The 14,089-nt window shown below is 37.7% G+C and overlaps 1 protein-coding gene across 2 annotated transcripts in view; it reads right to left on the bottom strand.

The window, feature by feature from the left end:
- LOC136038246 (UPF0489 protein C5orf22 homolog) overlaps positions 1 to 14,089 on the bottom strand; it is a 327,878-nt gene that overhangs the window by 266,061 nt on the left and 47,728 nt on the right. For both annotated transcript variants that reach the window (XM_065721355.1, XM_065721356.1), the window contains exon 4: positions 3,974 to 4,109. In XM_065721355.1, the coding sequence (XP_065577427.1) occupies positions 3,974 to 4,109 (136 nt within the window). The remainder of the gene's footprint in view (positions 1 to 3,973; positions 4,110 to 14,089) is intronic.

Raw genomic sequence — 14,089 nt, 5'->3', positions numbered from 1 at the left:
TATCCAGGATTTTTTCGGGGGTATAAACCAAAAAAATTTTATATTCCCTTTTGTTACGTTTTTACAAGTCGGTGATTACATTAGAAAGGATTTGAACTTTTTTAATTCTTTATAAGGAGGTCGGATGATCAAAAAATTTGGAGGTTTATTGATGCTAGACAGGGTAAAGGATCGTTAGTTCCACCGAAAGCGAATTACGAATTTTCGAAGTACGAGAACTCGTACTTTGTTTTGCCTTGTACTCAAAAAACTCGTATTTTTTTTTTATACACTAAAAGCTGAAAAATATATCATGGTATTGCCATCGTTTTAGTGTTTCACTCGTCCATGATTTGGGAAGGGACCCGTCAGGTCCACGGACTCTCCCTTCATATTCTTAAGGTTTATTGAATTTTATAAATTGTTATATTTTGTGTTTAATATTCGGTCCGACATCATTTCCGAGGGTTTCCACGCTTTTTTTCGAAATTTCCAAAAATTTATTTCCGGATTAAACTTTCGCTATTGCGACAAGTAAAAAACAACACTTATAATTACTGAATCAACTCCAAATGATGATTCTTCCTCACATGACAGTTTATTTTTCAAAATGCCTTTTGAATCTTCCGGTTACTATGGGTCGCGGTTTGACTTTTACTAGGTTGCAGCAACAGATGCAGCCATTATTTATTAGACGTTTCGACCATTTTCAGTAAAATGACTTTGATCCAGTGTTTTCGAAGGTTACGGGGGGTGGGGTGGGAGAAAGGGCACAGGAGCGGACTGGTCGACTCTTCAAATGCTTTCGACTCTTAAAAACAGTAACTAGAATTTTCAATTTTCAACCAAATGAACTCCCCTCCGACGTTACTACAACCACACTTTCCATACGAATTAGTCAGGGGAGAAAGTAAATAGATAAAAATACACTGGTGGCTCATGGATCTTTATTTAGGCAGTGCAGTACAATTAATACAGTAATCTAATTAGTGTAATCTAATACAGTAATGTAAATTAGTGTAAATCTAAATATCAAGCGTGGCTGATCCACATGGCAGAGCATTAGTTACCCAAACTTGTTCCATCTTTGTGTATTTGTGAAAAAAAAATTACAAAAGAATTAGAACAAAGGGGGATGGTTCATCTACCCTGTTTTGTCTCACTGTCAGTAGCTTCAATTGGCAGGGGGACATTTGCCCCCTCCTTCTTATTCCCCCTCCCATATTAAAAAAACAACCTTTTGGGAATATTTTCATTGAAAGATGCCTTGTCTTGGTGTTTTCATTGAAAAAAAAAAATGAAACTTCAACCCTGTTCTAGATTTCAAAAATACACTTTCCCTTCTCCACCCTAACTTTCTGTGAATTGACGCCACTGATCATGCACGCAAATCAAGTTGAAAACTTTCAAGGGCATTTTTTTGGGAAAGGGGCAAGGCGACTTCAAGTTTTGCGTTCGGGGGTGGGGCAAGGAATGGGGCAAAACAATTTTCCCCAACCCTCACAATAGATTAAATGCTACGCTTTTTTCTTTTTCTTATGCCTTTCACCAAGGCCGTATCGAGGAGAGGAGTTAGGGGGTTTGACCCCGCCCCCCAAATGTATGTCCGACTTGTAACAACGTAACAAAAACGAAGGTTTTTTGCAACCCCACCCCCCTGAAGAAACAATCCTGGATACGGCCCTACCTATCATCGGGCAGGCTTCACAGCCAATTTGTAATAATCATCCGCATTCACATACCTCCAGGGTGATTGGGCACGGCTAGAACTGCATGACAGCTTCAATGTTTGCAAAATACTTATTTAAAAAAAAAACTAAAAAACCTATTAAAAATAGTTTCGTAATTACCACTGTATGTAGCAATAAAAAGAAGCATAATAGCGAATATTAATGCCTGACACTGAGCTATTAAGTCAATCAATGCTGGACTATGAACCATCTTTTTATGGATGTAGGCTGATCATACATTGTATAACATGACCCGAGTTATAGTTGAAGAGAATGATTTATGCATCATTTTTTGAGAATAATAATACCTTTAGATGATTTAAGTTCGGGTCTTAAAAACAAAAGCGTTTCCAATTAAGTAAGTATTGTTTGGCAAGTCAAAGTTTCTTTTTATTGTCAAGGCTTTCTGCTTGAAAAGAAAAAGCAGGTCGCCTTTATCAGGGAATTCTTATGAAGGACTCTCTCTAACCTTGAGAACAATTCTGAAAAGGGGTTAGAATTAAAGATTATTCTGTTACGGCGATAAGATACATTAAAAATCATTGTACGAGCTTCAGCGTCGGCTGACCATAACAAAGATAAAGGGCTCATTAGCGTGTCCTCGCAGGAGAATCATCGAAAGATGTCAAAAATTTGTGGTTGAACATGAAATTGAATTAGGTGTTTTAATTCCACCGCGGTTTTCCGCCACCGTATGTTTCCGCCACCCAGGAAATCTTGCATTATCAAGAGGATTAGTTGGTTCAGAAGAAATGTTCATATATTTTGGTAAGTTGATCGCCACCGTATGTTTTCCGCCAACTCGTTAGTGCAGGCAGCGCAATTAGTTGGTTCATGTAATTCCAGATCTAAATCCTTAAATGCGAAGAGGGTGTTTACCGCCACCAACGCTAACTCTACGTTAATCCTAGATAATAGGAAGACTGAAATTAATGTTTCAAATAATCATTTATTTCAAGTCCAACTAAAGACACTGTACAACTTCAACAACTCAAGGCCCCCAAACTAAGATTCCAGACGTAAGATTTCCTTCGTGGCGGTAAACACCGTTTTCACATTTAAATATATAAATCTGGAAACTACCTGCACAAGCTACGTGCACTACCTGAATTAAAAGGTGGCGGAAAATATATGGTGGCGGAAAACCACAGGGGCTTTAAAACACTGCTACCGAGAAATTGAGTTGAGAATCAAGTAAAATTTTACATCCTATCGTCGCTAGCTTGTCATTCAAAATGGATGACACCCCAGGGAACTCCCAAAGCGGAAAAATTGCTCAAATGATAATTTCTTTCAGCTGATTTTTAACGTTTTCCTAGTAGTTATGCTAGCACATGTTTAGGGACTGTCCTTTCCTCAACTTTAAGACTGGTAGTGGAGCAGCAAATTTTGCTCTAATTGATAGGGATAAAAAACAGTTTCTGACTATGTGAGTCATCAAAAATGAATGCCTCTATCTCTAGCACAAAACGGAAGAAGTTGAACGGTTTTTCTAAGATTTCTGGGATAGCAGTTGTCAGCTTTTAGTCGTCTGTCATTTATACAGATCTCTTATCCAAGCTCCTCAAATTATGACAACGCCCAATCAATTTTAAATACCATGGCCACAAATACTGCACAAGTTTATAATGGACGAGATAGGGGTCATTTGAAGTCCGTAATCACTTTAATAAATTTTTCTTGAATGGGTGGAAAAAAAATTCTTAGGCCATAATCTGGACAGATTGTTCACATGTATGCAGACGGTTTTTAAAGCTTGTGGCTTACAACCAGAGTTGCCACGAGGTGAAAAAATCACTAGATTCTAGTGATTTTCTTCAATAATCTGCTGGTTTATGTTCCTTATGGTTTTGCTGATCTATTGATTATGTGCTACCGATACATGGAAGGAGGGCCAGGTGTCAGCTCCTATGATTCTTGGAATAAAATATCGTTAATTAGTTTTTTTGGAGAGGGGTTGGGCCATGGAGGGAGGACCAGGAGTCAGCTCCCATGATTTATGGAATAAAAAAAGTTTGTTTGTTAGTGAGAGTCGGGCCGTGGAGGGAGCGCCAGGATTCAGATCCCATGATTTGTGAAATAGTATATTGTTAATAAGTTGCTGCTGTTTTTTTTTTGGGGGGGGTGGGGTTAGTGATTTAATGATTTTTTGTTTAGGCAATATAAATATCAATAGATATAGTGATAAATCACTAGGAATGGCAACCCTACTTAGCCTACAACTCAATGATTTGATTGCGCAATGATTTTACCAATGTACATACCTTCAGCTTATCAATGTACGTGATGTCTGAATCCTTTAAGGAAAAAACGAGCAACGTCACTTCCTTCGTCGATTCAAGCTCTTCAACTGGTGCATAGAGAAGTTCACTTATAAAATACATTTCTTTGCAGGAAGTCCTAAGAGTAAAACAAAAACAAAACTGTTAAAAAATAATATACACATTGTACACATAATATATAAATGAGTGGTTGGCGCGCTGGCGTGGGAATTCTTTGTCCAAGGAGTAGGGGTTCAATCCCAGTTGCGACCAGTTATTTAGTTTGGGACGGGGGTCAGTGGTGTGACTCTGTAAGCTCAGCCAGAGTCGACCCAGCTCTAAATGGGTACCTGGAAAAATCTGGGGAAAGGTAAGCAGGAAGGATGTGTGAAAGCACAGAATGGTTGGCCCCCAACCCCCCATTGTACTTCCTGGTTGAAGGGCCGTGAAACGGAGATCAGCACCGCCGGTTTGGACCTTAAGGGTGCCGTCTTCCTTACTACTACTACAACTATATATATATATATATATATGTTTTGTTAAATAATAAAAGATATTTAGATGATATTTTGGTCTTAAATTGTAAGGATTTCATTGATATTTCTAAAAATATATATCCATCAGAGCTTATTCTTGAACCTAGTCATGGCGCTGGTCATGAAGATCATTTCTTACATTTAAATATTAATATTTGTGATAATAATAAATTAAGTTTTAAAATGTATAATAAAACGGATGATTTTGATTTTGAAGTGATTAGTTTCCCATTCCCTGAAAGTAATATACACTCAAATATCACATATTCAGCGTTTTTCTCACAGTTACAATCATTAGAATCATGAGGTATAGATCTGAATACGGATTGTTTTCCCATGGACCATTATATGTTGCATGTTCAAGAGTCGGTAAACCTGACAATCTATTTATATGCACAGACAATGGGACAGCAAAGAATGTTGTATATTCGCAAGTTTTACGTAGTCAAAAACATATATATATATATATATATATTTGGGGGGCGCGAAGCGCCCCCACCAACTAGGTGTTGGGGTGGCGCGAAGCGCCACCCCCACAGCTAGTAGTTTTATAAGTTCATATATACTTTGATTGTTCACTTTAATTTTTTTCTAGTTTTTGTTTTTAGAATTGTTTCTTCTTCCTTTTGCACTTAAGATGGCTTAAAGTCTCGGCCGAGATACTCACATCTTTTTACTTACATTACATTACATTACATTTACATTTTATTTTATTACATTTACATTTTATCACATTAAATTTACAGGAAATTTTACGATTAATTCACTAATGAGATAGCTAAGAAAGAGGCATAACTTTGAATCAGAATTTTATCCTGAATCCAAATATAAAATTCATTTGTGTCAGAAATTAACTTAACCCCCCCCCTCAAAGTGAAAATATACCCTGAGTTGTATATATGCATGGATTCTCCGTAAGTCCCTCTTTTCTTTAAATTGATTAAGCAGTTTGTCAAAATAATGGAAAATACGTTGCATATACTATTCAGGGTGAATATTTGCACATTAGAAGTGGGGGGGGGGTAAGGTTCACTTCCGACGTAAAAAAATGTTATATTCGAGTTCGGGATGAAATTCGGATTCTAAAGGTGTGTCTATTTTCTAGCTATCTCAAAAGTGAGTTAATCAGAAAATTTTATTTAAATTTACAATACATTTTCTATATTTACATTATATTTACACTTCAGCCTTTTGACGTGGCATTTTAGTTTGATAAAATGAGATACATGGATTTTCACAATTTTAACAATAATTTTTCGAATTCCACTTGTGCATTTACTCTTCCCTATATACTATACATTGTGAGGGCTAAATACTGGGGTCGCCCCCTCTCCACCTCCTTATATACATCTCGTTAGGTCACCTGTTCCACCGGGCGTGATGCAAGGCAAGGAGTACATGGAAGACTTCTCCCTTGCAACGCCTCCTTGTACGGCGTGTGATTTTCTTCCTCAAAATGTATTATGCGTAATCTGGTGTACACGATTTTTGAACATCGATAATCCGTCATTAAATAAAATACCTAAAAAGATTGAGTAACGGAGGACAAAGTTAAACAAGCGTCATTTCAATTTTCTGCTGTGAGAGGAGGTAAAACGTAGCTTATTAAAGAAGAAGCGGTATTTTCTGCTGTGAGAGGAGGTGACAAGTAGCTTATTAAAGAAGAAGCGGTATTTTCTGCTGTGAGAGGGGGTAAAAAGTAGCTTATTAAAGAAGAAGAAGCGGTATTTTCTGCTGTGAGAGGAGGTGACAAGTAGCTTATTAAAGAAGAAGCGGTATTTTCTGCTGTGAGAGGAGGTAACAAGTAGCATATTAAAGAAGAAGCAGTATATTTTCTGCTGTGAGAGGAGGTAAAAAGTAGCTTATTAAAGAAGAAACGGTATTTTCTGCTGTGAGAGGAGGTAACAAGTAGCATATTAAAGAAAAAGCAGTATATTTTCTGCTATGAGAGGAGGTAAAAAGTAGCTTATTAAAGAAGAAGAGGTATTTTCTGCTGTGAGAGGAGGTAACAAGTAGCTTATTAAAGAATAAGCGGTATTTTCTGCTGTGAGAGGAGGTAACAAGTAGATTATTAAAGAAGAAGCGGTATTTTTTTGTTTGTTTACCCTTGAGCAAAAATATATGTAAATCGCCCGCAGATATCTGCTGCCCTTTTTTTGCTTTCTCAGCATCAAAAAAGCTCTCCAACCCTCACTTATATATATAAGCGCTTCATCTATAAAAGACATCTGTTTCATTTTCATCGGTGTTCCCAAAAAAGCAGCATAGACCAGCCCCTCCCCCATAGAAGCCAAAAAATACACAGCAGGGTGAACAGTTTAGTATTATTCGATAAAATCTGAAAATTCTTTGCCACAGAACTTGTTCATGCTTGAACCGCCTTTAAAAACACTTTTTTTACAGACTTGCCCTCCCCCCCTTCATGACTCCTCTCAGGAGCGTCTGCAAAAACCGATGGCTAGATTGCATTCACGGAAGGCATAGGAACGCTACCACCTGCACCAATTGTTACTCTTTGCTTTCACGTGCAACTGACAAGGAGCAATCCATGCTTGAAGATAAATAAGAGTAAAAGGCTTTTTATGGCCCATTTCTGGCACTAAATTTGGGGGTTTCCCTGACATTAAATTTGTTTCCTTTTTCCAGAAAAAGACTGCAAATTATTCATATCTTTTTGATGCGTTGTTGTATTTCCACTGATTTTTTAAGTGAGCGTCTTATCAAAAAAGAAACATTAAAAACCTTTCAACAGCAAATTTTGGATCCAAATTCCACAGGACTCACCAATGACAGTTATCCTTCTCACACAGTCCCCTACCATACAACTCCCACGAGTCCCTGTCCCAAAAAATTTCAATACAATTCTCTACCCCAAAGCCACCACAAATCAAAAGTTCTGAATGAGAAGTTCAGTGACCACGCCGTGTTTTGAAAATAATTGACATAAATAAAATATATGTTTGCCAATTGAACTCATTACATAGTTGAAATTTTGTTACATTTACTTTTTTATGATTTACTTTTAAACCTAAACTGTCTACTTGGGAACACCAGTTTTTTCAGCTACTTTTTCAGAAGAAAAACTGTCACCTGGCATTAGCCAAGTTGTAAAACGTGACATTACTTTAGCGTCGTTCATTAACGTTTAACAAACTAACGTGAATACGAAATTTGGCATTAAGAAAATGTGAGATAGTTTCTACTATAGAGTCAACATAACTATGTTTGCATATAGCCTGTACATCCAGGCAGGGCAAGTTTACATGTGGCGGCCCTTGTCCTGGATTTCTAAGTTCCTGTAAATTTTCCCAATAAATAAATCATAGTTGCCACTCATGAATAAGCTAACTTGACACATATTTTTCAAAAAAAATTTTAATTTTTGGTTACTATGGGCTGAACTTCGTCCTTTACTAAGTTGAAGCGAATACTGTAACCATGATGATCATGGTTACAGCGTCAGATGTGGATACTGGGTAATCAAAGTGTGAAATTAGCTGCTTCAAAAGGGAAAACTTTGTACATTTGTTTATTCCCTACACTTTTTGTTTTTTTTTAAACTCAGCACGACCCTTTTCCTCGTTCAAATATCATCAACAACTTCCAAAAATCCAAGCATGTTAAACAGAGTCCATTTTTGTGGACCACTCTTTGGGGACAAACAGTCCTTTCATGGGGATTTTGTGAACGTCATGGGTCCTATCGTCTAAGTTCTATGGATGATGAGACGCGTTGCTGGAAGTTGGCGACATAGGCTGCTGGCGGGGATATGAGAAGCCATCGTCACAAGCAAGCGTAAATTAAAGTTACTTGGTCATAACAACCAACGTACCTCATCCAATGCTGTCTAAAATGCAAAAACACGTATGTTCAGGCCAATGGTTCTGAATTCTCTTGCAATCCAAACGATTGTAAGAGGGATTGTCCCTATCTATCCTTACCTGTGTAACGGTATGATTCAAACCTTAGTTCTGTGTAATTACAAATTGTCTTCAGTAATTTCCGCTTCTTGTATTTTTACATAATCTAAAAAATGGTTTGATCTAAAAAATTCCTTAGAAACAGGCAGGGAGGAGAATTTAGTACATTCTTTAGTTGTTTTATTCTTTTTTTTGTATGTGTCGAAAAGGCAAAATTGAGTATCAAATTACTTAATCAACCGATTCACCAGAAGCAATAAACATGCATATTGTGTTTAACCATAAATGCTTTCTGCACAACTATGACTGCACATAGTGATGTGATAGGGAACCTCTTCTAAGATTGGCTCCATTTAGAAACAATCAGAAATAATGGCCTATAATTAAGATAGTGAGCCTCCACCCCCTCCTAAATACGACATACTGTCTCCTATGAGCACGGTTGTTATCACTGTACCTATGGTGGAAAAGAGACTAAAAACCCTTGATGCCAACAAATATGGCTGTCCCAACGGAATCCATCCGAGGTTGCTCAAAGAAACAGCTACCGAGAGTTCCCCTACTTTCTGCCATCTGTTTCAGTTTTCTCTAGACAGCAGAGTTGTTCCCTCACAATGGAAGACTGCTTATATTACACCCATATTCAAAAAGGGGGACCGATCTAAAGCTGAAAACTATACACCTATAAACCTGACGTCTGCTGCTGCTAAGGTTTTAGAGGGAATTGTCAACGACGCACTTCTCAAGCACCTCGTTTCCGACAGCATTATCTCAGATAAACAACATGGTTTTCTTCCCGGGAAGTCAGTTGAAACCAACTTACTCGAAAATTACGAGCTAATTACTCAGCTTCTTGACAGAGGATTTCCTGTCAACCTACTTCTACTAGACATTGCCAAAGCCTTTGACAAAGTCCCTCATAGTCGTTTGTGCTCCAAGATTACAGCCGTGGACATTAACAAAGAGCTAGCCGACTGGCTAATGACCTTCCTTGGTTGCAAAAAGCAAAAGGTTCGGCTCTTAGTCACAGACGGAGAGAAGGTCTATTCAACACCTTGCCAAGTTCTGAGCGGTGTCCCTCAAGGAACTTTCCCCGGATCGACCTTATTCTTCATCTACATCAATGACTGGGTAGCTGAAACAAAAAAACACCTGACTCTTTATGCTGACGACTCTAAGCTATTTGGTACCGTGGACAACAGTAGTCTACAAGCCGAATTTAACCAAATTCAAGCATGGACATATAAGTGGCTTCTGTCCTTCAACATCTCAAAGTGCGTCACTCTTCATTTCGGCCGTGGTAACCCGCAGCACACTATGTACGACGGCAAAACGTCATCGAAAGTCTTGCTTCCTACTTCTAGCAGTGGTAGAGACCTAGGAGTTCTGTTGGATGACAGTTTAAAATTACACGAGGACACCACCCAAGCAGTTTCGAAAGCAAACACAAATTTGAGACTCCTGAAAAGAACCGTCAGTAGTTGATCCTTCACAGTTTTCTGAAACTATACAAAGCTCTAGTCAGGCCAATCCTGGATTTCGGTACATGTCTGGCTGGTCCTTTCTACAAGAGCGACATCCAGCTCGTTGAAGGTGTCCAAAGGAGAGCTACCAAATACATCGACGCTTTACACAGTCAGCCCTATCGCAGTAGATTAAAATCTGCTAACCTCCCAACACTCGTTTTTCAACGTAGGCGAAATGATATGATGCTCACCTACAGAAAGCAGACCAGGAGCTGTTCACCTTCTCTCCCCACCAAAGACAAATACGAGGACTTTCCAAAAAACTGTTAAAAACCACTGTTAACACCAAGGTCCGACTAGATTTTTTTCAGCCAGCGAGTGGTGAACGATTTGAACGAAATAAGCAAAGTACAATCTCCTCAACCTCGTCTGAGGAAATCACAAAAAGGCTCAACAAGGAATCGGAGGCCAAACCATGGAGATTCCGGTGGAAAAACCCCTCCCAGCCCTCACTATCATAACACTCTTGGAAGACAGTAGAGAATCAGCTTGGAGGATGATGTGGCTTGTCGTACCCAACCATCTCGCACACTCAATCCGAAGTTGCTGTTGTGCAGTGGTACCAACTCTAAATCCCTGGATATGCGACCTATGCGATCACCGTTACCGAGTAGGCTTAAATTGCATCTCTCCAGCACTCTCTAGTACCGATGGTTTGTCGTTTGACCTTCACACAGCAACCACATCTATCGCCGTCATCAACTACGGAACATCATAGTTCTTGCAACTAATTCGCCTCTAAGTGCGAATTAAGATAATAATGAATTGCTTTAGGGATGTTGAGCCCCCTACCGTCTCCCATAACTAAAAAAAAAATCTAATATTTCATTCCAATTTGGGTTGTATTAAAATGCCAAAAACATAAAAATCAAAACATTTTTTGCTCCCTGGAGCCATATTAGGCCTATTTATATCAGGAAACCACGATTTTCTAAGATTTTTCGTCTCGCTGATATAAAAGTATGAATTTTTAGGCTAGTGTCCCGTTTCTGTCAGTGTTGCCACGTTGAATCGAGAAAATAAGCCAGCTGAACTAATTTGTTAAACTTGACACCCTTTTTCACCAGTAAAAATTCAAACGTTAACAATCTATTGATTCCTAAAGACAAATTCACTTTCAAGGGCAAGCTCACCTTCTTAAGTTTTTTTTTATGCCATATATATATATATATATATATATATATATATATATATATATATATATATATATATATATATATATATATATATATATATATATATATATATATATATATATATATATATATATATATATATATATGTGAATGGTTGTGGGTTGTAAGTTTCCATTTGGCCAATTCCCAGGGGCGAATCTCTAGCATTTTTATGGGGAGCGACAAGAGGGCTCCCTATCCGGGTAGTTAAGGGTCATGGGATATATAATAATTATTTATCTACATTATTAGGGGGTAACTGTCCCCTTGCCTCCCCCAAAAGATGCCCCTGCCAATTCAAACAATCAGATTTCATTCTATTGTCCTTTCCACGTTAAATTTAGGTTGTGTTAACCTATGTACATAACTGTCTCCAATTGATGCCCAATTTATTTACTAGATCAGCTAAACGAGCCGTTAATATACTCGAAGCCCCTTGATACGCTATACAAAAGAGTGATCCTAATCTGAAATCCATGTCATTTTAGTCGTCAAAGGCCCACCACCTGTATGATATTCTTTCAAGAGTTGATCTATTCACTTCACCTGGTGTTAAGATGGGTTAATACCCACTTTTCCCACCATTTCCTTCAAACAAACCGATTTGGTCAAGTGGTAAATTATACGCTTTTACTACATGTCTGTCAGAAAGAATTGCCGCAATCATTTTCACACCTGCCTGAAGATGAGTTGCGGATTTCAATTTATTGCGATGATTTGCACGAGAATTGCACATTTGGGATAATCATATCGTCATTAGGTAGCCGACAGGATATCACAAACTAAAGTGAACAGGAACCGTAGCGCTCAAGGCCGTATTGAGGGGAGTAGGGGTTTAGCCCCTCCCCCCCCGAAATGTTTGTCCAACTCGTAAAAATGGAACAAAAATGAATATAAACTAATTTTTGATGCGTTTTTTAAAGTTTTTTTGTACCTCCCCACCCCCAAAAAAAATTCTGGATACGACCTTAGTAGCGCTCCACCTTTTTTCGTAGGGATTATGGTACTTTTCTGTTAAACAGAACACACTCAAGAATTACGCTGTCTAAGATCTGATAAAAACCTGTTTGCCACTCTGGAATCGCTAGACTATTTTATGATTGCACATGGTAAAGAATGTGATTAAAGGCTCTTTTCCTATTTCAAAAGTTTTAGTTTTCGGGGGTAAGAGCTACGTCCGTTGAAAAAATGAAGATATTAGACTATTTTATGATTGCACATGGTAAAGAATGTGATTAAAGGCTCTTTTCCTGTTTCAAAAGTTTTAGTTTTCGAGGGTAATAGCTATGTCCATGGAAAAAATGAAGATATTAGACTAATTTATGATTGCACATGGTAAAGAATGTGATTAAAGGCTCTTTTCCTATGTCAAAAGTTTTAGTTTTCGGGGGTAAGAGCTACGTATGTTTAAAAAATTGCTTATTTTGTGTGAGAAAACTGCGACATAATATTTAATATTACATTAATATTTACATTACATTATTACATTACATTAATATTAATATTTAATACATAAAGATGCTTAGGGTTAGGTTAAGTTAGGTATTTAACATAATGCGTTCTGCGCGACCTGTTTCCACAATTCTTTGTCGTAGTTTCCATAATTTTGTTTCTAAAGCATTATATTATCATCATTTTTTGGTATATATAATTAAAACTAACCTCACTTCACTTCTTGGATGTGTTCCGTCTAACAGACAAGTACAGAAATTGTTAACTGAGAGGAAGTTGTTTTTTCAAGTGAAAGGAAAGAGCGATGTTGAAACGAAGAGAAATTACCTTATATGTAAAAGGGACTTCAATGCACCCTGTAATGGTACGTTGAAATTGTTCTCTACTTGGTAATACGGAATAAGTTCGAGCTAAGCTGCAGCAGCCCACTACAGGGCCCAGAATTTGATTCTGTTAACGAGATTATGATAAGATAAGATTTATTGCAAAAAATCCTAATACAGTCTATAAACAAAACTCAGAAACAAAATACAAATTTAGATGATATAAATAAAAATAAAATAAAAAAGAACAACAAAAGAACAGAACAGAATACAACTATACAACAACAATACACCTAACAAGCTATCTATACCCCTATGTTTAGTCCTTAAACGAAAAAACTTGCACGACTGTTTAATAGCAAATGTGTTCCTTTCAACCTCTGGGTCATAGCAAGACAGAATACAGTCTACAAACAAATACCAGGAACAAAACACAGCTTTAGATAATATAAATAAAAAAATGACAAAAAAAGAAACACACCAAGATCCAACGTTTTAACCGACAATAACCAAACATGATAAAATTAAAATCCTAAAAACCGTAATAAGTTATCCCCCAAACATGATTCCCTATGTTTAGTCCTTAAACGAAAAAGCTTGCACGACTTTTAATAGCACGTGCGTTCCTTTCAGCTATCCGCTCAGTTAACCAACATTCACTCCCAAACTTTCGTCCAAAACAGTCATTCCGCAATTCAGACAGCTCTTCACACTCGGATATAAAACGAAATAAGTTTTCATTCACACATCCACACATAGGGCAAAAGTAGGGTCCAGCTGCCAGCCTAAACTTTCCCAAAATTTCCTTCTCTCACCTAAATCCAAACTATCCCCTCTTACCGAAAACAATTTCTTCAAATCCATTTTGTTCAACCCAAATTTGAAATAAACCTCCTCCCCCAGCAACCTTTAGCTCGGGAGTAGAACCTCAAAGAAACAGATTGGTCCTTATGGGCTTGCCACTCTTGGATTTATTGGTCATTTAGGTTTCGCTGGACTTCGGGCTTAGCATTGGTTATTCGGAAGTATACAGACATTTTCAGGGGGAATAATTCTTGTGAAGGGGGGGGGTACGTGGGAGGATATTTCCATGGAGGGATTTTTCGTGAGGGGAGAGAATTTTCCATTGAAGGGGAGCCGGATTTTCCGGCATTATTTAAAAAACGATCAGAAATTAAACAAAAAAA

This window comes from Artemia franciscana, chromosome 17 (assembly GCF_032884065.1).
Source record: "Artemia franciscana chromosome 17, ASM3288406v1, whole genome shotgun sequence".
In the NCBI taxonomy this organism is placed as follows: domain Eukaryota; kingdom Metazoa; phylum Arthropoda; class Branchiopoda; order Anostraca; family Artemiidae; genus Artemia; species Artemia franciscana.
Note: the sequence above shows the minus strand (reverse complement) of the source record. Positions and strands in the feature narration are given on the sequence as shown.